Source organism: Pithys albifrons, chromosome 2 (assembly GCF_047495875.1).
Source record: "Pithys albifrons albifrons isolate INPA30051 chromosome 2, PitAlb_v1, whole genome shotgun sequence".
NCBI classification, from domain to species: Eukaryota; Metazoa; Chordata; class Aves; order Passeriformes; family Thamnophilidae; genus Pithys; species Pithys albifrons.
This window is the reverse complement of record NC_092459.1, coordinates 46,276,620-46,303,483: the sequence shown is the minus strand read 5'-3', so window position 1 is coordinate 46,303,483 and position 26,864 is coordinate 46,276,620. Positions and strand designations below refer to the sequence as shown.

At 37.4% G+C, this 26,864-nt stretch overlaps 1 protein-coding gene across 1 annotated transcript in view; it reads left to right on the top strand.

The window, feature by feature from the left end:
- The window catches only part of REV3L (REV3 like, DNA directed polymerase zeta catalytic subunit), a 114,256-nt gene that overhangs the window by 50,964 nt on the left and 36,428 nt on the right, over positions 1 to 26,864 (top strand). The window contains exons 6-17 of the mRNA XM_071548917.1: positions 5,985 to 6,079; positions 6,626 to 6,730; positions 7,679 to 7,763; positions 7,849 to 7,997; positions 8,264 to 8,392; positions 10,883 to 11,120; positions 14,985 to 15,124; positions 17,526 to 21,723; positions 22,086 to 23,068; positions 23,679 to 23,761; positions 24,768 to 24,893; positions 26,433 to 26,625. Coding sequence (XP_071405018.1) covers positions 5,985 to 6,079; positions 6,626 to 6,730; positions 7,679 to 7,763; positions 7,849 to 7,997; positions 8,264 to 8,392; positions 10,883 to 11,120; positions 14,985 to 15,124; positions 17,526 to 21,723; positions 22,086 to 23,068; positions 23,679 to 23,761; positions 24,768 to 24,893; positions 26,433 to 26,625 — 6,524 coding nt within the window. The remainder of the gene's footprint in view (positions 1 to 5,984; positions 6,080 to 6,625; positions 6,731 to 7,678; positions 7,764 to 7,848; positions 7,998 to 8,263; positions 8,393 to 10,882; positions 11,121 to 14,984; positions 15,125 to 17,525; positions 21,724 to 22,085; positions 23,069 to 23,678; positions 23,762 to 24,767; positions 24,894 to 26,432; positions 26,626 to 26,864) is intronic.

The window sequence follows — 26,864 nt, the reverse complement described above, 5'->3', positions numbered from 1 at the left end:
GACACTGAAATGCTGGAGCATGTCCACAGAAGGGCATTGAAGGTGGGGAAGGGTCTGGAGCACAAATCTCCTGAGTAGCAGCTGATGGAGCTGGGGTTGTTTAGTCTGAAGAAATGGAGGCTTGGGGCAGGTCTTTATCAACTCTCTACAGCTACCCATAATGAGACAGTAGTTGGGTGAAGGTCAGTCTTTTCTCTCAGGTAACAAATGGCAGGACAAAAAGGAATGGCCTCAAGTTGTGCCAGGAGAGATTTAGATTGAGTATTAGGAAAAGTTTTCTTTACTGAAAAGGTGGTCAGGCATTTGAATAGGCTGCTCAGGAAGTGGTGGAATTGCCAAGTATTGGAAGTATTCAAAAAACATGTAAGTGTGGCACTTGGAGACATGGTTTAGCACTGCTGGGTTAACAGTTGGACTTGATGATCCTAGAGACCTGTTCCAACCTTAATGATTCTGTGATTCTATGAATAGTGTGTTAACAGGGAATTCCATTTCAACTAGTAGCTACTTAAAAATCTTATCTTGGAATTTTCGTTTCTCTCCCATGCTTTTCCTTTCTGCTAAGCTTTCCTTATTCTACAGTTAAAAGAAAAGGAGTATATCTATAGTGTTGGGGGGGTTGTGGCCAGGGTTAGGAAGAGAAGAAAAACTGACAGTATCTGGAGCTAATTTGATTTGTATAGTTTACCCATAGCAAGTTCATTCTTTAAGCTACTTCTTAATGTTTGACAGGTCCTTCTGTCATCTAGTAGTCTGCTTTGTCTTAAGGTGGTTCCTGTCATTCTTCTCCAAGGAATCTAGTGCACTCAATATGTCATGTTTCCTGCTAATGTTACGTACTGGGGGCTTTTGCTTCCCCAGTAGGAAGTGCATGCCTTGAACCATACTTTTGCAATTTTTCTAGTGTGCAAATGATTGTGTTAGGTAACATCTGGTTTTCTGATTCTACTATTTCTCCTTTAAGGAGATTATGCAATAGCATTTATCTGACAATTGTATTGCAATTTTTCTTGTGGTGATTTTATATCCAGTTATTCTTGGGCTATTTCTTCTCCTTTTTGGCGACATATTTCATTCACAGTTCATTTCAACCTTTATTTGTTTTGGTTCTGTAAGCCAACTTTTGGAAGGTTGGATCATTAAGTTAGACCAGGATCATCTGCTGTTACTTTACACAGATCTGGGGTAGGCAGATAAAAAGCAAAATAGCACTTCTGGCTGTCAAACCAGAGAAGGATGAGCATAGCAGGAACCAATGCGTGCATCCTCATGGCTATAACTGCAGGCCTTCTTTCCTCCCACTTCCACACTTCCATGTATACAGCCACGGGTGCAGCACCTCACTTGTGCAGTCCTTCTCCAGCACTCACACATGTTCCAGAAGTGGGATGTTAGTAATGGGGAAAGTTGAGGCCTGTCCATTTCCCGAGCATTCGTTCTTTGTACTTCTTCCAGCAGGAATTTGTTTCTTGAACATAAATTCTGAATACTACATAATGTACCAGACAAATTCTCTCTAGCACCATATGCAGCGATGTTGGTAGTTTGTGATACGCTTTACAGTTTGATTTATCCTACCACTTTGGCTTGTAAGCAATTTAGGATTTATTAGTACAGGATGTTTCTCTTCTTTATTTTTTTCCCAGTTGAGCATCTTCTGTTTAGAATGCTTTTTAAGTTCTTATTGGATCTTGCATCTCATTTTTAAATTTCATCCTGTTTATATTACTGTAATTCTAAATTACTCTGCTTTTGTTTTCTGATACTGGCCTATGTCTACTGACTTGCTTTATCAGCATATTTCATTACTACACTGCTTCATTTTCTGCCAAAAATATTAATGAGAAGTGAAGTAAACTCAGTCACAGAAACTGGTCTGTATTGTACAAATTCTACAAATTTTATATTGATACTCTGGAGGTTTTTTTTATATGACCAATAGGAATTTCACCTTTAGTTAGCTCTTAAAATGCTTTCATGAATTAGGAACTCCTTTGCGACTCCTCCAGCTGAAGTTATTTCCCATTTGGTACTGTGTCAGACATTCTCTTGTCTAGAAAACTAACTCTTTTATTATAAAGGTGTTCTGGCATGACTGTATTCCATTCCCTGTGCTGTGAGATGTACATGCCACAGCAAAGTGACAAACCTAAACTATTCCAGTCCTAATTTTACTCTGTTCTGTATCTACGCAAAATTAACTGCCCATTATAATTTCTCCTGGATTTTTTTGTGGGAGGTATCGATTTGGAACAATGGTCTTTTAATGGAACCCATACTGCAGTCCCACTTTCAGATGACCTTCCTGCTTTATTGCCTTTCAAATTCTGAAAATTTATGTCTAGGTTGTTTTAATGGACCTATAATTGCCGTGTTCAACCTTGCTTAGGGTAAATCTGACCCAAACAGTGTAAGATACCTATCCAAGGAAACACTTGTAGCTGTTCCCTAAAATGATTCTGACTCAATTGTTTTAATTTTTACAGTCTACAGCATTGCTCGGTATCTGTAAAATTGCCTTTCTTCCTTACTGAAGTGTATTCTGTAATCCCAACATATTTAGCTTCCATGTATAGCTATATCAACAGCTGTATTGATTTCAAGTTCCCTGTGCAATACCAACAGAGTTCCCTCACTTTATTATCCAGTTGAGTTCAAGCTGAGACATTTATCTGGTTTGTGAATTGTTTAGCAAAAAAATTTTGCTTGCTGTATTTCACCACTTGACTATTTTCAGCAGTATTTGGAGTTTCTTCTGTCTGTCACTGAACTTCCAAGTTCTTTGTTTGTTTTTATTTGAGATGTGAAAATTGCATAAATATTTCTGTACCTTTCAGCTGTAGTTGTTCAGTCAAGAAAAAGCAAAAAGACAGTCAAACATTGTTTGAGACCACAAAATTTCTAGGCCTTTCTTGTATTCTTAGTGACTGGGCTGTCTGTTTGGACTCATTATCCTTTGTTTTTTGTGATTGAGAATACATTTTAGAGGCAGTCCAACATGTGTCTGCCAAGTCCTTGCTGTAGGTTGCAGTTAACGAGTTCTCTTGTTTAACGAAGCAGTGCTGGTGATTGGGCACTTCCTGACTTTGGTAGCTGATAACAAGTCATGAAACACTTCTGTGAGTTCCATTGAGAAAGCTTTCTGGTAGACATCAAACTTGGAGTAATCTGCTGGTCAAGTCTGTCACTTGGACGTGATGTGTTAAAAGCAGAATGATTGGTAGAATGCTTCTGAAAATCACCTTTTTTTTGTTTTAAATCCTAGATTTGCTATTAGACACTAGTTGATATGGAAGTGGAGGGATCTGCCACATAACGCTTTTGCACAGTCTGGTAGATACTTACTAGGTTTGTGGCTGTCATAACTGCTTTTCTCGCTTGTCAGGATGTGCGTGTTTTTAATTATCTGTTTGATTTTTATTTTAATGTGCATGTTATTTAAGTCACTGGAACATCCTGAAAACAAAGACATGTTTTCTTCCATGAACAATATATGGAAATTATTGTGGCAAATTTTAGAGTCCTTATCAAGTGCAATTGAGTGACACTTTTGAGATTCTTCAGGGAATTAATTTTTGTCTGCTGTGCTCAGTGTAACATTGTAAATACCTCAGGTGTGATCATCACCGAACTTGTTTCCTTAGGCTGTCTTTAACATTGCCAATTAAGATACTGATACAGATGTTCTTTCTTCAAGGTTTTTGAGGGCTTTGATCTATCTAGCTGTGTGTAGTGATCATCTTTTAATTATATGTTGACTGTAGCTTTAATTTATTGCCTGAGCATCCAAGAGAACAAACCATGGTACTTTCTTTGAGCTCAGTTTTCATCCTTAGCTATAGTTATCATCTTGGTGGATAATGTCAGCAAACTATTACCTTCTTCAAAAGTAATGACCATTTCCTCTGTCTCTTCTCAACATATTTGGGGCTTTTTATACAAAGATGGATTTGTATTGTAGTTTTTCAGCATGGTGTATAGGTATAAAAGGCGATTTAAAATGGACTGCTATGACTATTCCAAGTAGCCTAGCATGGCAACTCAGTGTGTGCAGCTCTGATTTATCTTGTTTCTTCAGAGAGTAAACTTTGTTCTCTTGCAGGTGGGTTGCTTCTATTCCTGTGCCACCTCATTTTGCCCTGCCTTTCATGTTATCTGTATTACTGGTTGTATCTCCTGAACAATTCTCTCCACATTCTCTTTTACAAAATGAAACCTAGAAGCTTGGTCTGGGACTGGCTAAGTCTTCTTTTCTAATCTTGTTTTAATACAGATGTTCTCAAATCATGGTTTTGACTTTACATAAACCACTGTTACTATTCGTAAAACTGATGCATGGATGTGAAGCATGTGATTAGTCTGTTGTATACAATCTGTGTCAAACAGGCCACTTCTGAATATATTTCAGAGCGTTACAACTGCTAATGACCTGAAATGGTTCATATTTTCAACTAACCACAGCTGGGAGACTAGATATAGTCTGACTTCTCCATGCTGTCTTCTCACCTGCTAGAAACAGCACTTTAGCTGCTGAGGAAATGTGTCTTGAGCTGGGCGAGCGAGAGATGCAGTTGCTTTGTATATTTTCGTGATGTGTTGTATGCCTTTATTTTAGGTGAGCAAAAGCACCAAAGCTACCACCTGACCAAGCTATTGAAATACTCAGATAGAACAGTTCCTAAGCAGTGTGTAGTCATGTTAAATAACTGTAATTTGGGACAGTTTGTGCTCTTCCCTCACCCCCTGACACTTTTGTTTTAATCTGCATAAATTAAAGTGTTAGAAGAGCCAGTTAAAGCTGCTCTGCCTTCATGTGCCCTTTGAGGTTTTACCTGAAGTGGGAGCAAATGGCTTCTAGGCCTTTGTGGCTTACCTGAATGTTGCAGAAACTTGTAGTGCTACTACCCTGACTTCAGCTAGTGCAAGTGTCTAGCAGCTCACCTTAACAAGGATGTTAAATGCCAAGCTAATGAACTGGTTGCATTGGGAAGACGTTTATCTGGGAAGGAAGGTGGGCGATGGCAATGGATTGTCCTTTAAAGTGTGCATAGAATCAAAATAGTTTGGGTTGGAAGAGACTTTTAAAGGTCATCTTGCAGTGAACAGGAATACTTTCAACATGAGTGTTTTCAGAGATCACCAGTGAATTAACCTAGACAAAGGGTCCTGAAGAGCTTTGAGGGGATTTTCAGTGTTGCCCTAAAAAATTTTAAAGGGTAAACAGACTTTCACATAAACCTGGGAAAAGCTTTCTCTTTCTTAGCTTCCTCCATGGACTCCTTAAAATTGTTCACTGACGGCAACAGGTGGAAGGTCATGGACCTTTGCAATTCTGAAAAGTCACAGCAGAAAGGTGATACAGGACCTTATACAACAGTCTCGAATCTGTCTCTAGTATTTTAGGTCCTTACTGCGCCAGTTATCCCTAGTTCAGCATGTGTTTGTGTTGTTAATACTCTGCTTCTATTCACCAGGCTAAATAAATAAAAAAAACAACCTGAAAAATTAAACATTTTTTACTTTACTTCCCTTAGTTGCAAATGTTGAAGTGTTTTGTATTGCTCTTAACTATAAATGAGAGAGAAAAATTCTCGCCACTGTTTTCTGTGTGCAAGATCAGGCCTATGAACATGATGCTGTTGGCTCAGTTCTGTAGAACATTTCATCTTGCATTTGAGGAGGAGAACATTATTGTAATTGCTGTAATATTTAGAGTTGTTTACCAGCTCTTTCTCTTCTCCCCACAAAAGAAAAAGCTAGACCCTCTAAGCTGAAGATACAGATTTCTTATCTAGTAAGATTCAAATATGACCATTAATTTAAGGGCTTGCTGGGGAGAATGAGAACTGATAATTCTGTATTCAGTTACTTGCTCCCACTCCCCCTGAAATGTTTTAGATGTTAGTGCAGTTGGAAAGCAATGATGATGCATGTTTCAAAATGAACATTGATAAAAATAATCTGTGGTATTTATGTTGTCACAGCTCTTTAATGTTGAAAGGTGTTGAGCCACAAAGTACCTGTGAATTGGAGGTGGATGCAGTAGCTGCTGACATTTTAAATCAACTGGATATTGAAGGTGAAGTGTTAACAACTTTCCATGTGAAATGGTTTTAGAACAGAAACTATGTTGTCATCTTCTTTTTAAAGCTCAGTTTAGTTAAATCACAATCCAAATTTCAATGTTAGTGAATTGTTGATCTACGAATTTATAAAGTTTTTTTAAAAATTAACTCTGTAAGAAAACGTTTTATAAAATAGCCTGTTATCATAGCGATATAAAGAGGTTTTTGTTAATGAATAACAGAAGGTTTCAGACCTGTAAAGGAGAATAGTAATGGAAATATCAACATCGAGTATACACCTGTATATACATACACACATACATATGATGAAAAGAACAGAAGAAGTCAAAGATTAGATTAAAACAGATGTAGAAAATAAATGAAGTTACACCTTGGCTTTTACATGGCAAGTACCAGAGTAAGACAAGAATCACAATTACAAAAATTTTAAAAAGACTAGAATCACAAAAGCGATGAAGAAGAGTGTCAGAATCTAATTTGGGGAAAGAACGCTTTGTCACATTGACAGACTTCCCTTCATGTATTATTGCCTATTTCAGCCCAGATTGGCAGGAACCCTGGTTTGCAAGCAATATGGGAAGATGAAAAGCAGCGACGGAGGCAGAAATCTGAATCTTCTCAGATTAAGTCACCTGAGTCACAAGGTAAAAAAAATAAAAAATTTGTGCAGCTACTAAGCCAAACTTTGAATGAGAAACAAGCAGGAGGGTGAAATTTAATTTGGTGTATCAAGTTTGAGGGCTTTTTAGATGTACTCTTTCTTCACTTCCAAGCTCACTGATTGTCCAGTATGTGCATTCCAGTTTTTTCAGCAAGATACATAACCTTGTCTAAAAACATCATGCTTCAGCTAGCTGCAAAACATTCTAGACAGAACAAATGATAATTACAGTTAAGATTGCATGCTTTGTGATGGAAAACATTTAAATGTTTAAATACAGACGAAATTAAATCCCTCATCTGGAAGGTTTCCATTGTAGTTTATGCAGAAGGGCAATTCCTTTTACTTTCTATGGAATTATAGCTAAGTTGATATTAGATTAAAATTCTGATAGGATAGACAAATCTCTGTATTTTTATGTAAAATTCATTATTCAGGGAAGATTTTGCTCTGCAAAGTAATTGCATAAGTAACAGGCTATGCTCTGCAGGATCTAGCCCGTGTTTCTTTTAAAATATAAATGATATTTGGCAGATAAGTCAGAGGATTGCAAGAAGGAAAGAGGCAGGTTCCTGGCTAAGGCAGACTCCTTTCTGTCCGACTTTTTTGCTGTGTTTCTGTGTAATGTTAATCAGTCTGCATAAACCAGACTTTTCAAAACTGTTTCTGATTTTACTTTTCCTGGATGCTCACCTTGCTGTAATTTCATGATTTGTAAAGGCTGTTGATACTCACAGTTGCAAATGAGATCACTGGGAGTATGTGAAGTATTTTAAAGTGCTTAAATACAGTTGGAAAATCAGCCCTCAGTTTGGTGCTGAAAATTAGTAGATATTTCAACGTTCATCCATTTCCTAATAAAATTTTAGCTGCTCTCTGTGTTGAGAGGTCAAAGTAAAACTGAATAACAAATATTTTTCAAATTTTAAAGACCGTGGATTTGTGCCAGCAACAGAAAGTGAAAAATTTTTTCAGAAGAGACTTAAAGAAATTCTCAAGCAAAATGACTTCTCTGTGTAAGTGTTTAGCCATTTGTCATAAAGTATAGTATTCTATGCAAACCTTAAATATGCATTTAAAAATTGCTTTTCTATTAACTAGAACGTTGTCAGGATCATTGGACTACAGTAATGGATCAGAGGAGTTCTCTGCTGAGCTAACACTACATTCTGAGGTGCTTCCTCCTGAAGCCTTTCAGTGTACGCCAGCTAATATGGTAGAAGTGCATGATGATAAAAAGATGAACAAAGGTGAGTATTTTTAATCTCATAATTGTTTAGGCATAATGTCATGGTTTGGCTGTTTATACTGCTAGCAGAAGGAAGTTACGATTGTCAGTTATGAAAATAGAGTTACTCTGCTTTTATTTTTGTTATTGTTAGAGTAAGCCTTTCTAAAGTTGCACAGCAAATAATGGAAATATACTTGGATAGTAAAATCTGAAGTGCCTTGCTTTCATAATGTATTGATGTGTCAGACTCTTTGAAGTTCTATGCTTTCTCTTTTTTTTTTTAAGACTCCAATAGAGTGCATACTGATAAAGAAGAGGAAGCACTTATTAATGAAGAAGCAATTTTAAACATTGTGGAGAACAGTCAGAGCTTTCAGCCCTTGTCTCAAAGACTGAGTCAGACTACAGTTTTTAGTGAGTATAAATGGAATGTCTTCCAGGCTATTCTATTGTTCTACAGTCTTTGTTGTGTTCACTTAAGTTACCAGTCATGAAAGAAAGTAAGTAGTTTGCCTCAGGGAGTTTGTCAAGCAGATTGAGACTTCACACAGACACACATCCTACCACCACTAAAACACCTTATGTTTTCGAAAAATGTCACCAGGGCTACATTTGTAGAAGCTACTGTGTTGTACTGGTTCATTAAGCCCTGTCCTCTCACCAGGTCAGCTCAATGCAGTCTCTTGTGAGTACTACTCTTCCTTATGCTTCTACAATTATAGGGCTAAACTATAAGAATAAAGAAGATTTTGACTGTCTGTCCATGGTGCTCTTGCAGTTACTGACTGCATCTTTCTTACATTTAAGGTAGAGGATGTGCTTGTGATCTGTCTTTAGAAGCTCGGCTGTCTGGAGATCCTGGGGGATAGTAGGCTGATAATGAGAGGCAGGTTGCACCAGAGCATTTCCCAAAATTTGTAGATACAAAAGAGTGGGGGCAAGAAGCTGGACATTAAAGAAGGGGAAAAAAACCATGACACCAAAAAAATGTGAATGACATGAGGGGGAAACAACAATCAAATAACCAAGAAAGAAACTTGTATGAAAAGCTGCTTAAGGTAGAAATAGCTCAATTATTCCAGAGGAAATGAAAAGCACATAGTTCATGCTATCCCTCTATGTATGTTCTTAGGTAAACATAACGTATAATGTTAATATGCAGTAGGTGGTACAGGACAGGGAGGAGTATCGGGACAGGGAGGGGTATCTAAAGCCCATAGGCCCCCATGCTTTTGATACCTATAGGATGTGAATATGTGCATGGGCAACAAGATACAATATAGCACAGTATATGTCTATGGGTAAAACAAAATAAAACCTTGAAATCTTTTCTTGCTACAAAGGAAGGGGTTACATTAGGAATATTTTGTGGTCCTGTTTTATTTTGCAGAGAGTAGGCAAGGTTTTGATCATGGAAGTATTATAGGCAAGGATTTGGATTTATTGAGAGAACTATAAGAAGTTATGTGGAAACTAGCAAACCTGAGAGGATCACAAGTGGCTAGAATAATATACAGGGTAGGTCTTATGACTGTTTGAATTGTTCAACCAAATAGGAGTGTTGAAATGGTATGTTTTTTCCACTGACTAATGAATCAAATCAAGATACATGACTCTTTATTTCTTTTTTGTCTTTTTTCTCCTCTCCTTTTCTTGTCATGGAGCTCCTAATTCCTGGTGTTTTCTGTGACCATGAGTAGCACACTGCATATTTGGGTCTCTTACATTCTTTCATAGCATTCACTAGCCTTTCCCACTCCTTTGTAGAGCTGTAGTGTCACAGGGACTGCAAACCACACAACGTCTGCTGTTCACTGTGAATTGCACAACAAGGTTCATATTAATGTGAAACACAGGTTGGAGTTTAATGATGGACCTCACAAATGGCAAAGGAGCCAAGAACAGAAAGTGTAATTGAGAGTGGGTTAATTCAGAACACTGGCCAAGGGGGTGGTTTCCACTGTAAAGCATTGTATGGTGTCTTTTGAAGCCTTTGTAAAATATGAAAAGTGCCTTCTTCACTGATGCTGAGATTTATATAATTCTCAAGATCATTGTAAGTTATATGATACTTCCTGAGGAAGGAAAGTAGAGATTGTTGTTCTTCAGCCAGAGGAGGAGAAGTTGCAAAGATGCACGGTAGACTGGAGATCATAAATTGGTTATAAGCTCAGATGAAAGGTAAGCAGAAAGAGAGAAAAATTTGTGACTTTGAAGGATTTTTAAGAAGTAAAAAGTGAGAAGGGAAGTGCATGAATGAGTGTAAACTCAGGTCAAATAAAGAAAACAAAAAATAAAATTTAAGAGAGGAGTGAAATCAGGTAAACTTTCAGTGTTTAGAGAAACCTGGGAAGAGAATAGGTTATAGTGAAAAGGGAGATGCAATTAAGCATTGTAGTAAAGGATAGAAGGAGGAAGAACTGATTGGTCAAAATCAGCACCCCTTTTCATGAGATGCAGTGGTTGAAAGTCTTCAAGTGATGTAGAGAGAAACACCCAACAAAGTTACTGAAACGATGAGAACAAGAGAAGGCAGTGATGCTTCAGAAGCTGGCATTCATACTGAAATTAAAGGGAAGAGTGAAGCTTTACTGAATGTGAGTAGGCTATAGGAGAATGGGGAGAGAGAGAGGTACTTCCACTAAATCTAGTACAATCAGAAGAATAGGGCAGAAATAAAGAAGGTTGTCAAAACTGTAAAGATCTAAAAAAGATAAACCATAAAATCTGAAAAACTAAGAACTTCAATGCAGGCTATGGAAACAAACTAGTAGATTTCAAAATGGTGAGGGGTTTTTTCTTGTTTAGTTTTTTGTTTGGGTTTGATTTTTAATGATAGACTATAACTAGTCATTTACAAGTAGAACAAAATATAGATTCTACCTGTATGGGCTTTTTCTGCAGTGGGCAGTAGTGCTGATGAGGCCATGATTGAGCTGTTGGCTGGATTGGAGAACGATGGATATCAGATGGGACATCAAAAAGCACACTCTCACCATCGTTCTCTTGGAAGCTGTCGAAATTCTCAGAACAGTGATGATGAAGAAAATGAGCCACAGTGCGAGAAAGAAGAAATGGAACTTAGCTTGTTAATGTCCCAGAGGTGGGACAGTAGCATGGAAGAGCCTGGGCCAAAAAGAAGGTATATATATGATTTTCTTTCCTTAATATGTTTTTTTCCTGCCAGATCTTTCCTCCCCCCACCTTGTTTTCAAGTGTGCTATGAGCCTAGCAAGCTGTAGAGAGGTCTCTGTTGACAACACTGGAAAAATTTGTGCAGTTCTTGGGATGGAATGCAATTGTTTAGATGATGCTGTGAATCTTTGGTGTTACATGGAAATAAAGATTGAATGTTTAGGTTTGGCTAGACATAAGCTTCTATATCCTACGAGTCCAAATACAAAAAAAACCAACTTTGCAGTAACTTCCTGACAAGGTCACAGCCTGCATGTAGTGTGAATGTTAAGGTATATCTTGTACGTATTTTACTAAAAAGAAATATTCATGTAAAGACTGACCAAGAGGCCTAAGAAAAACACCCATTTGTTTCCATGCTCAAAGCCGAAATCAAATCATGAATGTTGCTCACTCTGCTTGAGTGCTAAAGGTCAACAACTTGAATATCTTTAAGGCCAAGATTCTTGGAACACTTTCACAGGTTGTAATGACCTTTTTTGCAGTCCCCACTGACAGGCACCAAAAGCAGCTATATCCAGTTTCTCTTCACCCATGCTTTGGGCAGACCTTTTGATATTTGTAATTCTGTTTGAAATATGAGAGACTTCACAGACATAACATTTTGATATTTGGCGGTTTTTTAGATCAGAAATCATAATTATACTATGTTTTGGAGAACCAGAGAGGTATAGAAGTGTTTCTTTGATTTCCTGGAGACACACAAAAGTTGTAACAGAATCAGAAGTTAGATCATTAGTCTCCTAGTCTCAGAGGTAATTGATCTCTAAAGCTAATTTTCCTCTCTGACCTTTGTTTCTCTTTGATTCTTTCCCTCACAGTAGTTAAAGTTGAATTTTCCATCTCAAAATACTCAACATTAATCTTTAGTAGTAGTTTCTGTATAAAACCAGCCCTTATCTTGCAGAATTCAGTAGCTCAGGCACAGCTCTGTATCAGCATGACTGTACGACTTCAGGAGTTAGGTAGGATCCTGAAGCAATAAGTGCTTTTATGCAGTAAAGAATCCGAGTTAAAAACTCAACAGAATTGATGAGCTGTCTCACCAATAACTTGCTCATACGTGCCCACATCTTAATCCCAGACAGAAAACACTAGGGAGAATGTATATACCAAGTGCTTCCACAGAGAGTCAACTTGTGTTCAGAGGGGATTACAAGTTCTCTTTCCCTGAGATATCTGCAGAAGTTGGACTGACTTCAGACACGAGCATGGCTGTCTTTGCCCAGGCATGAATTTGCTCATGCGTAAAGGGCCAGTTTGAGTCTGATGATGGCTCTAACTTTGCTCAGGTTTATTCTCTCTGTACTCAGGCTCATTCTACTTGTACCATTTCTTTATGCATCCTACCATATCCATGTTATCACTTCTCTATTATTGAATATTCACCAATCTCCCATTATCTCAGAAAATATATTGAGATAATTGTAAGATAATTATTGAGATACATAACAAAATATGTTGAGAAGTAACCACACCTTGCTGAATGAATTAAATGGCTTGGGTTTGGTTTGTGTTGAAGTGGAGCAAAAAGCCCATTTAGTCCTGGACTGGTTCATGTAGGGTGGTATCACATAGGTGACACAAATTTTCCTGGAATCCAAACTGATGGACTTGCATGCGGAAAAATCCAAATTGTTACCTGCAGTAGTTGTCTCCTGTCTGATTGAGTTTACTAAAGTTGACAAAGATTTACCTGGGGTTATAGATAGCATAATTCAGGTTGGAAGAAACATCCAAACGTATTTATGTAGTCCAGTGCCCTCTTCAAAGCAGCTTTGGATAGATCAGTTGTTCAGGGCCTTGTCTTGTCAAGGTTTGGGTACCTCCCAAGACAGAGATGGAATAATCTATATGGGCAGCATGTTCTAGTGTTTAGACACCCTTGTAAGGAAGAATATTCTCCTCATACATAACGTTTCCTGAGGCAGTCCTGTGCTCATTGCCCTTTTCATATCACCATGCACTCTGAATCTGGTTCATCTTCTATATATGCACTCATCAAGTACTTGAGGAGTGCAAAAAGATTTCCTTGTAGTTTTTTTTCTAAATGCTGAATAAATGCTGTTTGCTTATAGTCTCTCCTCTGTCCTGTGTTCTATTCCCCAGTCACCCTGGTTCTCCTCAGCTGGATTTGCTCCAGTTTGTCAGTGTCTGTCTTGTAGTGGGATGCCCAGAACTCAGCACAATACTCCAGATGCAGCCTCACAACTACTGAAATTGGCTACAGTCTGACAGTCACAGCCCCACGGGCTTTCTTTGCTGTAAAGGCACACTGCAGTCTCTCAGGTTCAACTAGTTGTCCACCAGGGCTTTTGCATCCTTTTCTGCTAAGCCACTTCTAGCCTATGTCTCCTTGTCTGTAGCCATGCATAATTGATCCCATTTGTGGGACATTTGGATGTCTTTTTGGAAGTCTGTGAGGTTCCAGTCTGCTTATTCCCAAGCCTGTTGAGATCCCTTGGAATAGCAGAAGGTATCTGCTCTCCAAAGTACTGATCTCTCTCCAATTTCGTGTTAATTGGCATATAGAGGTGGATGTCTCTATATTGCAGTTTTCCATGTTTTGGGAACATAGAGAACTAAGCTCCCTTAGGTCATGGACACTGTATACCTAGCGGTGCTTGTTACTTGGCTCCTCCAAGTCACCCTTCAGACCAGAGGTGAAATTATGTAGCTATATTTGAGCCTGTTGTTTCTGAACTAATAAATGTGACTTGATCTAAATTAGCTCAGTGCTGAGCCAGTTCAGATGTCTGGGGTGTTATGATGCATATAAATTCATGCTCTGGTCTAACTCCACTCAGAAAAGAGTTCTACAAATGTAGACTGTATTTAGGTTATGGTGGATTTTCCTTACTGTAACTTCAAAACATTTGTATTTATATCTTCTAAGGTACTACACAAACTTAAACAAACAACGCACAAAAATACCCCAAACTTCAGTTCTGTAATATGTATCAGGAGTTCTCTCTTGTATCCACAGAGCAGCTTATTTCCATTAAGAATTGTGTCTATATCTCATTAATTCTGAAAAAGAATAAGTAAAATTTCTCAGTGCTTCTAGAGTTGTAATATACTGGAGGTTCTATTTTTTGTGGTTTTCTATGATATCTCTTTTCTTCCCCCCCCTCATATAAGCCATGCCATCTTAAAACATAAAAGATTCATAGAAGCTTTTCTTTGTAGAAGTACTTATTTTTTCTAAGCAAATTTATGATTGTAAACACGGCAGTGTAGAACAGTTAACTTAGTAAAAAGTAACATAAGTATTAGCAACAGCTGCTTCAGAATGTTCAGTGAGGGATGGAAATAAACATAGTTTTGGTGGTCCTGATTCAGTTAAGCCTGCCAAGAGAGAGTAATTGTTATAATACAGTAAGGATTTTTTAACAAAAAAAAAAAACAAACCACAATAAAGTAAACATCTGTTTGATAACAGTTAAACTGAAATAATTTTGCGTAGTTGGTTTAGTCTTCAAATTTCAAGCATTTTAAAGCAGTGAAATTAAATCTCATTAAAATTCAAATAAAATTAAGCCTCTGAATGCCTTCTCTGTATGTTCTTAAGCTAGTGAATCCTGCTGTTTTAAATGGTTGGCTGCCACTGTTGCCTCTTAAAATAGTAACACTGGATAATATTTTTAATTTTTTAGGGAGAAATGTAACCATGGTTTTGTTTTATTTCCATTTGATCCCCCAAATTACATAACTGTATAGCACCATCCCATTGATTTTCAGGTTCCCTGTGGATACTGATATTTTCTAAGAGAAGTATTGTACATCAGTCAGTTACTTCATTCTCCTCTAGGTCAGCTGCCAAAAATGTGCATCGAAGTTCAACAGAAGAGGATTCATCTTCAGAAGAAGAAATGGAGTGGAGTGGTAACAATACGCTCCTAACTAATCTCTCTATACCTCAGTTAGATGGAACTGCAGATGAAAATGGTGGTAAGTAAACAGAAAACCAACTTTGAAAGTTGAGTCATAGTTCATTTTCATATCAATTTGTTAATTCTTAAAAGTGCTGACCATTTTCAGTCCTTGTTTCAATTGGAAGGAAATGTTCTCAACAGGTTGCAGAAACAGGCCCTTAACATTTTCCTTAAAAAACAACAATATTTTAATTTCAATGTCCTGTATGAATTACCAGAATCTGGTTTTCTTACTGTATCAATGATCAAAAAAGGGACATTGTTTTACTAGTTTTATGGAAAAAACCCTTATTGCAAAGAGTATTTTTCTGTTACTATTTGTTATGCAAATATAGTGTTAAAAGTAATGATTCTTTAGGATTGTTTGTCCTCCTGAGAGTTCACTGTAAGTGGTAGACATATTTTTGTATAAATTTAGATGATTCTTTGCTTTCCAAGTATTTGCCACACATGCTAAAATACAGTGAGCCTTCATTTGGACCTGTGTTTCCTTCGGTGGATTGCATGTTCACATCTTGGGATTGCATGCCTTAAAACTATGCAGTGGCAAAGCTGATGCAGAAGAAACTGGCTTTCAAAATCTATTAAAAAATAAATGAATCTGTAGAGATGTCTCTTACCTTTACAACATGCTGTCTGATCAAATAGCCTTAGTCAATTGAATGCATACTTTGAGGTTATGCAAATATATAAATAATATTACTTGTTTCATTAGAAAATCTACATGTTTTCACATTACAATGTTCTGTTGAGAAAGTGAGCTGTATGATCTTACTATATAGACAATCACAGCTATTCTTTTATGTTCAATGTTAAAGACATAGTTTGCTTTTTCCGTTGCTTTTGTAAGTATAATGGTAGGGTTAATACATGACTCAATGTACTACTAATATGATTTGGTTTATTTTAGAATATTTTAAGTAAATTAAATGTCACATGCAGAAAGTGGTCAGCTTAGAAAATTTATTACTGTGAACTTCTACACTGATTTCTTATAATAGGAGATATAGTAAATTCAAAACAGGCCTTAGTCTGGATCCTCTAAATTAGAAAATGCTTATCCATACATGAATCTGTATCCATAACACCTGACTGACTTACAGGCATTTTTGCAATTTTTCTACCTGAATAGCCAGGTATCTTCCAAGTATCTGTTGACACTGCCAAACTCCCATTTTCTTAGTTTTCAGTTAATCGCCCTCATTCTTTATGTGGACTCCTACACTCAAAGAATCATAGGCAGCATCTCTCATTTGTGTTTCACAGCTCATGGACTCTGTGTATGCATTACAAAATGTTATTAGAAACAGACTGGGATTTCCTTCTGCTTTTCTCACCCAGCAGCAAATAAATTGCTAAGCTGAAGGCAGCATGAATCTAAGATAGTCCCAAAATTGGTTGAGACTTAGGATAAAGGCCCAAAGGACCCCATGTCTAGTACATGAATATGCAGCACATGCTTCTAGGTCATACAGCATGTTTCATAACTGCTCTCCCCCTTCAGCATTTCAGCTAAAGCTGTGGACACTTGAATAGATTTCTGGGTGCCAGGAGCTCTGTTAGCTGCCTCGTTGCAGTGGAATAACCTCCTCCAATACATACGCTCTTCATCCTGGTTCACACAGTTGTTACAAGCAGTTGTTAGTTTGTTACTTACTAACCTCCCTGTCCATACTCATCTGTCAATAAATGTGGTGAAAGTATCATAGAAAGAGAAGGAAATCATCGCAGGTATCATGTGATGAGTCTGCATAGGACATGTTCCTGCAGCACCTATGGTCTCAAATTTATGTGGGAATGTAATACCTGGCTATTAATTTGGGATCAAACTAACTGGTGCAACCTTCTTGCAGAAGCACCTGAATGGGTGGTGTGTTGCTCTGTTTTATAAAAGTTCAGCAAGCTACCTCTGTTTCATGCTCAGGACAGTTAATCCACAGCCCTTGCCATGCTGTAGGATACTTTATCTTTCTGTGCAATGACTTTTCTGTATGGGGAAAGTAATCTAAATAAGTCATCTAAGTAAGGTCTTTGCTTCTCAGAGCCAATCAGTATACATCCTTCTCAGAGACAAAGCAGGGTACAACCTTTTTTGGAAATCAGTCTGTTCATATTTAATTATATGAAAGTGATTTTAGAAGCCTACTCTCAAAGTCAGCATGAAGTCTTTGACAACTGTATGCACATCGAATAACTGACAAAATAGCTGAGACACAAATGTGCTGATGATACAATTTTGATAAAGTAACTCATACTCAGGGGTCTGTAGCTGTCATGATTGTAAACATAATGTGATTTGCAAGAGTTTCGTTTCTTTGTATGGGAGGGCTTTCAGGAAAATATTACTAAAATGTTTAATGTCTTAGGTTATTTTTTTACAGAAAAACTAGAATAAAACTGCTTGTCTTCCATTTCAGACAATCCTTTGAATAATGAAAGTTCTCGAACTCACTCCTCTGTTATTGCAACAAGCAAAATGTCTGTAAAGACCTCAATCTTTCACAAAGATGCTGCTACACTAGAACCCCCATCTTCTGCTAAAATTACTTTTCAGTGCAAACACACAAGTGCCCTTTCTAACCATGTTTTGAATAATGAAGATTTCGTAGAAGACCTCTCGCAACCAAACACAGAAACCAGACCTGAACTTTCAGTCCATTCTCTTACAAAAGAAAGCACTTACTCAGCAAAGTACCCAACTCCATTCAGCAATAGTACCCATGCAGAAAACTCCCACAAAGATGGTAACAAGAAAGATACTCTCCCAGTTCCTTCATGTGGAAATAATATTTTTGACTATGAAGATGATATTTCATCAGTGAACAGACCAATACCTAGTAGGAAGTACATTAGCATCAGAAAGGCTGAAAAGGATGTCTCTTTTATGCATGTGGGCCACCACATTGGTGACAGCATGTTGAATAAAAACTTATATAACTTTTCTGATTTGAGCCACTCCAAAGGTAAAATGCCCTCTGAAGTAAATGAAAAATCCAACAGTGCAGGTATAAATAATTTTTTTCCAGCAACAGTTACAGAAAATTGTGAATTAGTGTCATGTTCAGGAGGCAGTCGAACTGTGGTACATTCACTTGAAAATAACATTGATGAAGGTGGCCTTAGTAAGCTTAAAATTAGGTATGAGGAATTTCAGGAGCATAAGGCAGAAAAGCCAAGCCTCAGTCAACAAGCAGCACATTATATGTTCTTTCCTAGTGTTGTTCTTTCTAATTGTCTCAGTCGACCACAGAAGTTGGCTCCCGTCACATACAAATTACAGCAAGGCAACAAACAGTCCAGGTTGAAACTGAATAAAAAGAAACATAGTTTTATTAATCATCAGGAGCCTACAGGTGTCAATGATGTTGCATCAGTGAAGGATAGCTGCTATACACAAGGTAATGCTTGTAGTAACATTCCTGATAAGGATAGTGCTTTACTGAGTGACTTAGTTCAAGTTCCTCTTGAGGCTTTTGAAAATAAAATGCCTACAAGTACTGCTAATTATACTGACTGTCAGTTTGCAGATGGATCTCTTGAAACTGAGCAGTCATTTGGACTATGTGGGAATAAATACACACTCCGAACAAAACGGAAGGTGAATTATGAGACTGAAGACAGTGAATCGAGCTTTGTCGCACACAACGCAAAAGTCAATCTACCTCAGCCAATAGAAAGTGTTGAAAGTTCAGATGGGTCTCAGAAGTCTCGAAAGCGTAGAAAACTTTCTAAAAAATTGCCACCTGTTATTATTAAGTATATTATCATCAATAGATTTAGAGGGAGAAAAAATATGCTTGTTAAACTGGGGAAAGTAGATTCTAGTGAGGAAAGAGTAGTACTCACAGAGGAAAAGATGAACTTATATAAAAAGCTTGCACCTTTAAAGGACTTTTGGCCAAAAGTTCCTGATTCTCCTGCAACCAAATATCCTATTTATCCACTAACACCAAAGAAAAGCCACAAAAGGAAAGCAAAACATAAGTCGACCAAGAAAAAAGCTGGAAAACCACAAAAAACAGGTAGTACAAACATTAAAAGAACTTTAGCTTTCAGGAAAAGGACTCATACAATTCTTTCTCCTCCTTCGCCCTCTTACAGTGCTGAAGCTGAAGACTGTGACTATAACTATAGTGATGTTATGTCTAAGTTAGGTTTTCTTTCTGAGAGAAGCACAAGCCCAATAAACACATCTCCACCTCGCTGCTGGTCTCCAACTGATCCAAAAGCAGAAGAAATTTTGACCAACCTAGACAGAGAAGCTTTATTTAATCGGGGGCCCAATATGTATAACAACAAGACTGTTAATACCTGTGTAGGAAAAAGTAATAGAGCAAAAACTCAGGTTAAGAAATGTAAAAAGAAATTTGTTAGCCCCACTGTATCTACCAAGAAAAAGAAAAAGATTAATCAGGCTGATAGGACACCAGATGATGGGAAGAAAAAACCTAGAACAAAACAAAGACAAAAAACAGCTGAAAAAGTGTCCTCAAGAAAGCGTGTTGTATTTAAAGATGAAAAAGGAAATAGTTGCTCCACTGCTGAAGTAAAGTTTGTGCTAAAACATCAGGATCTGCCTGAGATTTCTTACAACTCTGTCAGCTCTCAGACACTTCATAGCCGGAAAGACAGTCCTCTTCCTGGCTATTCAGCAGGATATCTACCGTCAGCACAGTTCCCTTCAGCAGCTGATGCGCAAGGTAATTCATCAGGCTGTTTTCATTCACTGATGGAAATCGATAGGCCTGTGGACACACAGTGTTTGTCTGCTCCACGGGAAGACACTCATTCATCTTTTGCATCTACTCCTGTGGCATCTGGAAGGGAAGTACCCAAAATGAGCTCTCAAAAGCCCAGGACACAGAGTGCTCTTTTTAGAATGAAGGATTCTGCTCTCATTCAAAACATATTTGATCCATCTAATCACTCAACTCACTTAACACAGAATGCATGCATCTCTAAAGAGAAGACTTCCACAAGAGCAGAAGAGATCAAAAGTTTTCAAATCAGATGTTTACCACCAGCTGGGAAATTAAATGAAACTTGTGACTCCTTGGACACAGCAAAGATGGATCAGTTACATGCCACTAATTACTTGCATTGTAAAGACAATAATCAACAACAGGTATTTTGTTTACCAGAGGCATCCAGGCATTCTGATCCATGTTCTTCTATCCTTAAGCCATCTGAGGAAAAACCTGGGCCACTTCAATTGCCTAAGAACTGTTTTGTAACATCTTTGAAGAGTCCAATGAAACAGTTAAACTGTGATCAAAGCCAGAGAGGATTTATTTTGGATATGTCACATTTTAACCCTGAAACAGTAAAGCAAAGATCTCTGTCTGAAACAACCATACAACCAAAACCCATATCCCAGTATAAAAACAGGAATATAGTGGCCCCATCAGCATTTGGTGAAGGACAGTCTAGCCTAGCTGTTTTGAAAGAGTTGCTCCAGAAGAGGCAGCAGAAGGCTCAGAATGCAAATGTTATGCAGGAGCCATTGCCAGATAAACCACAGCTGAGCAGGGGTATAGCCTGCCCTCTTGAACAGAATAAAGCCATCAAAAGGTCGCGGTCAGTCATGTCATCAAGAAAATCTCGTGCTCCCAGGAGTACAAAACCTAAAGAAAAAACAGCCAAACTTTCAAAAATGGAGTCTTTAAGCCAGCAGATCACTAGTCTCATTGATCACTCTGTATCTGATGATAGCCCCATTTTTTTTTCAGACCCTGGTTTTGAAAGCTGCTACTCACTTGAAGACAGCTTATCTCCAGACCACAATTACAACTTTGATATTAATACTATAGGGCAAAGTGGATTTTGCAGTTTTTATTCTGCAAGCCAGTTTGTCCCAGCAGATCAAAATTTGCCCCAGAAATTCTTGAGTGATGCAGTTCAAGATCTTGGTTCTGGGCAAACAGCAGAAAATGACTATGTGAGTCATAATGACCAAAAGTCTGAGGAAGAGAAGCAACATTCTTCAAGCACAAGTAAACGCATCCGGTCTGGTTCCCTGAGCCCTGACCTTTTTGAGAAAACCTCACTAGATAACAATGAGAACCACTGCCATAGTCAATGGAGGAAAAATGTTCATTCTTCTTCTAGATCTAGTTTTATTGATACCTCTTGTACGCAAGAGACTGAGGTCTGTTTAAATGAAAAATTCAAATTGAATAGAAATACAGGAAATAAAGAGAGGTTTCTTAACCTTTCTCAGCCAACCAGCTCAGATTGGATTCCAAGCCACATTAGAAAAGAAACCACTTTTGAACCCTGTCAACCACTTGATTCCATTAGTACCTCTTTTACGTCCATATTGTCTTCACCTGATGGTGAACTTATAGATGCAGCTTCTGAGGATTTAGAATTGCATGTTTCAAGAAACAGTGAGGCATTAACTCCAACTCCATATAGTTCACCAAGATCAACGAGTTCTCCCTCACAATCAAAGAATGGAAGTTTTACACCTCGTACTGCCCACATTCTTAAGCCTCTCATGTCCCCTCCCAGTCGTGAAGAAATTATGGCAACTTTGCTGGATCATGATCTTGCAGAAACAGTTTATCAAGAACCATTTTGCAGCAATCCTTCAGATGCTCCAGAAAAGCCAAGGTACTGTGTTAAATGCATTTCTGTCTACGTGTGGTTGTGATTATAAAAAATTGAATTTATTCCTGTAAAAAACTTTATGCTGTAATGTGACACAGATGCATGAAAGATACCATCTGATATACATAAATTAGAAGTTGAAAATTATTGTAATTCCAGTCCAAGTATCCATTTTCATTGATGATACTTTGTTTTTTTATTGCGTGATACTGTTACAGTAAGTGGGAATGCGCCTTCATGGTTTGTAAAATAAAGATAATGCCCACAGGATTTGCATAGTGAGAAAACTGCTTTTCTATCATCTTGAGGACTGCCTGCAATGCAGTTTAAAGCAAAACAGTAATTCAAATTAGTTTTCTTCACAGGGAAATTGGAGGGCGACTTCTCACAGTGGAAACTAGACTTCCAAATGACCTCCCTGAGTTTGAGGGGGACTTCTCATTAGAAGGTCTACGACTCTGGAAGACTGCATTTTCAGCAATGACAGAAGGTCCTAGACCAGGATCTCCTCCTTGTTATGGTCACTCTACTGTTAATAAAAAAGAAAATAATAGCCATAAAACTAGTGAAGACAAAAAAATAGTAATAATGCCATGCAAGTGTGCTCCAAGCCAACAGCAAGTTCAAATATGGCTTCATGCCAAAGAAGAGTATGAAAATTTCAAGAAGTTGCCTAAGAATCATCCTGCTGAGCTGTCAAAGTCAGCTGAGAATTTCAGCTCTGCAGTATTGTCTGAAGAGAAATCTATAGAAGTAATAAAAGTAGCTAAAGATTTAAATTTATCTAGCCTGGAAGATGAGAGACCTATTGTGCCTGCAAAGAATTCTCCTGCCTCTGTGGCAAAAAATACAAAAATAGAAACCAAGGAAAGCTGTGATAAGTCTATAAGCACTATAGGAACTTCTGTAAATACTGAAAATGACATAGACTCTAATAAAACTTCATGTGAAAGCAAGACGCGTACTACTTCAGCACTAGAACATGATAAGGAAGAGGAGGAGGAAGATTATTATGTCAATTATAGTTCACCAGATTCTCCAGTACTTCCTCCTTGGCAGCAGGTAGCTTCTCCAGATCCCAAGCAGTCCAATTTAGAAGACACAGAGTGGAAAAATCAGGATATTATTTTGCTTTCTGGGAAAGGAAGTGATGTAGTACCTGTTGGAAGTGCACAAAACTCTCCATCTAACCGAGAGGACATTAGGACATCCTTTGACACATCTCCATTTCCAGTTAATGAAGATCCTGGGAATTCTGAATCCATTTGCCTACACAGTACACCCATTGTGCAGGGAAAAAAACAAGATGGAATACCTGAAGTTCTTGGGTTTACTCCTTTATCTGCAGGTAAGTCCATTAAGTGATTTTCATGATACAAAAAAAATCTGAGTGTGTTATATTTCTTTTGACATAATAAGAAAAGAGATATCTCCTTTATATATATATATATATATATATATTGAAATTTAGTTTTGGAAAGTAGGCAGCCTGTGCATTATTGCTAAAGTAACTATTGAATTATTAGAAAGGTCTAGAAGTAGAGCACCCATTTGCTTCCTAATGGTCTCTAGTATCTGGACTCTGAAGTGCTGGTTAAAAGCTTCATTTAGAATTATGTTTTATTTGAGGGATTTTGGAATCTAACCAACTATTTTGCTTATATTTTTCCAAACATGGTCTCAGTGTAGAGTGTGAATGACTTCACAGTGTTCAAGGTGATAATCACATGGGGCTTTGTAACTTTACTGGTCTTGTACTATGTGTTCCTAAATGTCCATAAATACCAAATTGTAATAATTGTGCTTTGGAGTTGACTAATTATAAAGTTGTATTTGCTTATAAATATAATATATGTCTGTGATGTTAACCAAATGCCTCTGGTTGTTTCTACCGTGTTGTTTAATGCCTGGACAATACTATTGAGGCTAAGTAGTATTGTACTCACGTGTGTTCACAGAACCAAAAGCTCAGAAACTGACCCACAAGAGGGGAAATAATACTGATGGTCTTCGAAGAGTACTTCTAACCACACAAATGCAGGTAAATTAAGATTTTATGTACAGAGGTATTTTTAGTATGACACCCATAACATTTCCATTCCTTTTTCTGTGTTCTTGTCTTTGGCTGTAAAGATCTTGAAAATGGTAGGGTACAATTGTCATGGAATCAGAACACACGCAAAGTTAGGAAGAAATCATGAGTTTAATTTTGGAGGAGGAGTGGATATAAATGGGAGATTGAAAATCCTATGTTTTGGGATAGTGAGAGACTAATGAAACACTAAAGAGTCACCATGTAAGGATGTTGTTTTGGTCTTTGAATTACAACGTTCTTTTTAAGTTCTATGGTGATTTCCCTTTTCTATATATGTGTGTATATATACACTCACAGACCAATGTATATTTATGTGTCTCTGTATGTAATAGTTTTCAGACAATGTTCTAAACATTTACTGAAAACAATGAGGCCAGTTATTCCTATGCTGGCAGAGTAGAAACACCTTGGATTGCCTAAAATGATCACTCAAAAGTCTTTCCTAAACAGTGGTTCTGCTCCCCATGTTGGAAACAGAACAGTAGGCTGGATGCATTACTGGAGTGATCCAATATTTTTTTTCTTCTTGGTATAATGGTATTCACCCATTTCAAGTGGGTACTTAATGTACCTTTAATTCAAGGCCTTAAAAAGTGCTGAGTGAAACAGTGGGTTTTGACAAATTGTTGCTCTAGAGAGAATAGAGGATTTCTGGATTCTGTGCCCTCAGACTTCCAGGAAAACCACTATGTGTGGCATTGGGTTTGGATTTTTTTGGTTGTTCAGGGGTTTTTCTAAGTATTTCAAATTCCTAAAAGGCAGAAAGATACAAGTTTTGTTTCCACATTGGAAAATAACATGAGAAGATAGTAAAAGCTTTTTTCTTTTTAGTAGTTTGTAGTGTAGCATTTGCATTTTCGTTGTTAAATTTGTATTTAATATTGCATATTAATTTAGCAACCTGCATTTTTTCAGTATTGTTCTGTGCTTTTTTCTTCCCCCACCCAATAAGAATCAATTTGCTGCCCTCGGTGTTCCAAAGAAAGAGACTTCCCAGATTGAAGGACCATCTTTAAATAACACTTATGGTTTTAAAGTCAGTGTGGAAAACCTGCAGGAAGCAAAATCTTTACATGAGGTAATTTATTGTTATGTATCATTATATAAAATTACCATTTATCGAGCCATTTGTATAATGGCAGAAATCAAAAATCTTTTACACCTTGGTCCCTACCTGACTTGAAATTAATGTGTGTGGTGTCTGCAACTTTGAAGTAGTTGATCTACTAGTTTCACTTGATCTTCATATGCCTTTAATAGTACTGAACTAAATTTCACAGTATTTTGGTTGAGAAGATGGTAAATCTTCCTTTAAAAAATAAAGACCAGAAGGAAGAAATAGTAAGTTTTGTATAAATACATTACTTGAATAACTAGTTGACCATAATTTTCATGGATTGTTTCCTTAAGAAATAATGCATCTGGCATCATTCAGTGAGGCCCCCATAGCATCTATGCTTGTTACCTTCTGAACCTGTTGACCAGTTTCTACTACATTTAACAAAGTGGTGTCTGTCTCAAAGAAAGTCTGTATCTATTTGATGTAGGTGAGTATTTGGTCTGGGAAGAGGAATCAGAACTGGTGCAGGAGAAAGGGAAGCAATGTAAATACAATACTGCTGTGTTTGGCTGCTAACTGGCCAACCAGTATGTGTATATGTTCTCCTAGACAGTCACCACATCTATGTCATGGAATTAACTGTTCACTAATTTACAGATGAGATGGAGAGAATGGTAGTTTTACGTGCTGAGTAGATGGCATAGGAGAAGCCACAAGCAAGTGATAATCTTGCAGGAAATGGAGATAGAGCTTTGACAGTAAAACTTCACTTCAGTGATGGCTGTAGTGATTTAGGATTCAAACCTGGAGGAAATCAGGCTGCCCCCAGGGCAGCTTACATACACAGAAGTATTTCTAACTTTCTTCTCATAATCCCTTCAACCTGTCCATTAATCTACATTATCAGATCTATTACACAAGGCAACGGAGTTTGAAACAGTATTAAATATTTATTGATAGTGTATAGGGATTAGCATTTTCTTAATGTAAACCATTCTGAAAAAAGCTATGGCAATATAATTCAATAATGCAAGTGAAGGGAAAGTTAGGTATTCTCCATACCTTCCTGTAAATGACTTATTCTTCATGCTCGTTTGAGTGTCTGGGGTTAGGGAGGGAAAGGAAAACAAAGACCAAGAACAATTATTTGTTCTTGATCAGTTCAGTAATGTAATGGAGCTAAATATACAAAGCTGTTTGAAAACACTACAGGAATTTATATTTGTTGAAGTTGAACATTATCTGTCTTATTTTTTTTTCCTATTTTATGCTTTTGGTAGAAGAGTATGGATAGTAAGTTTTCATAACTGAGTATAAAACCATATTTAGTGTTCTTTTTTTTTCCTAAAGTGGTGCTTTTTGCAAAAAAAAGTGAGATCCAGAGATGGTTAGTTAATCACTTCTGCTAATTTTCAGATGTGACCTCTTATTTACAATATAATATGACCATATAAATGTCTGCACTGTCTTAATTTTAACTTTGTCTTAATAATCTCCTCTTAATTTTTTTAAGAAACCCCCAAAACAAACTAACTTACTGTGTTTATTTGTTGGTAGGTCCAACACCTTACCCTCATCAGTATGGAGTTACATGCTCGAACAAGACGAGATTTGGAACCAGACCCAGAGTTTGATCCGATCTGTGCTTTATTCTATTGCATCTCATCAGACACAGCACTGCCAAATACTGATAGAAAAGAAATCACTGGTGCTATAGTGATTGATAGAGACAGGACACCCTCAAGCCAAGGTTCTTATTTCTTTTTTCTTAATACATTTCTCAAAAATGCTATTTCATAGTAATCGAACAGTAGCAAGCAAAATGTAATCGAGTACCTGTATTACTGTGCTTCTCATTTAATTTTGTCTTGTTGAATGGCCGTATTAAATACAGAGTTTTCCTGCTTATATCTTCCAAAGAACTATTGCATGGGCTGTAAACCACAAATGACAAACGCATGTGCAAAGTATCTATGTTTGCGTTCTTGT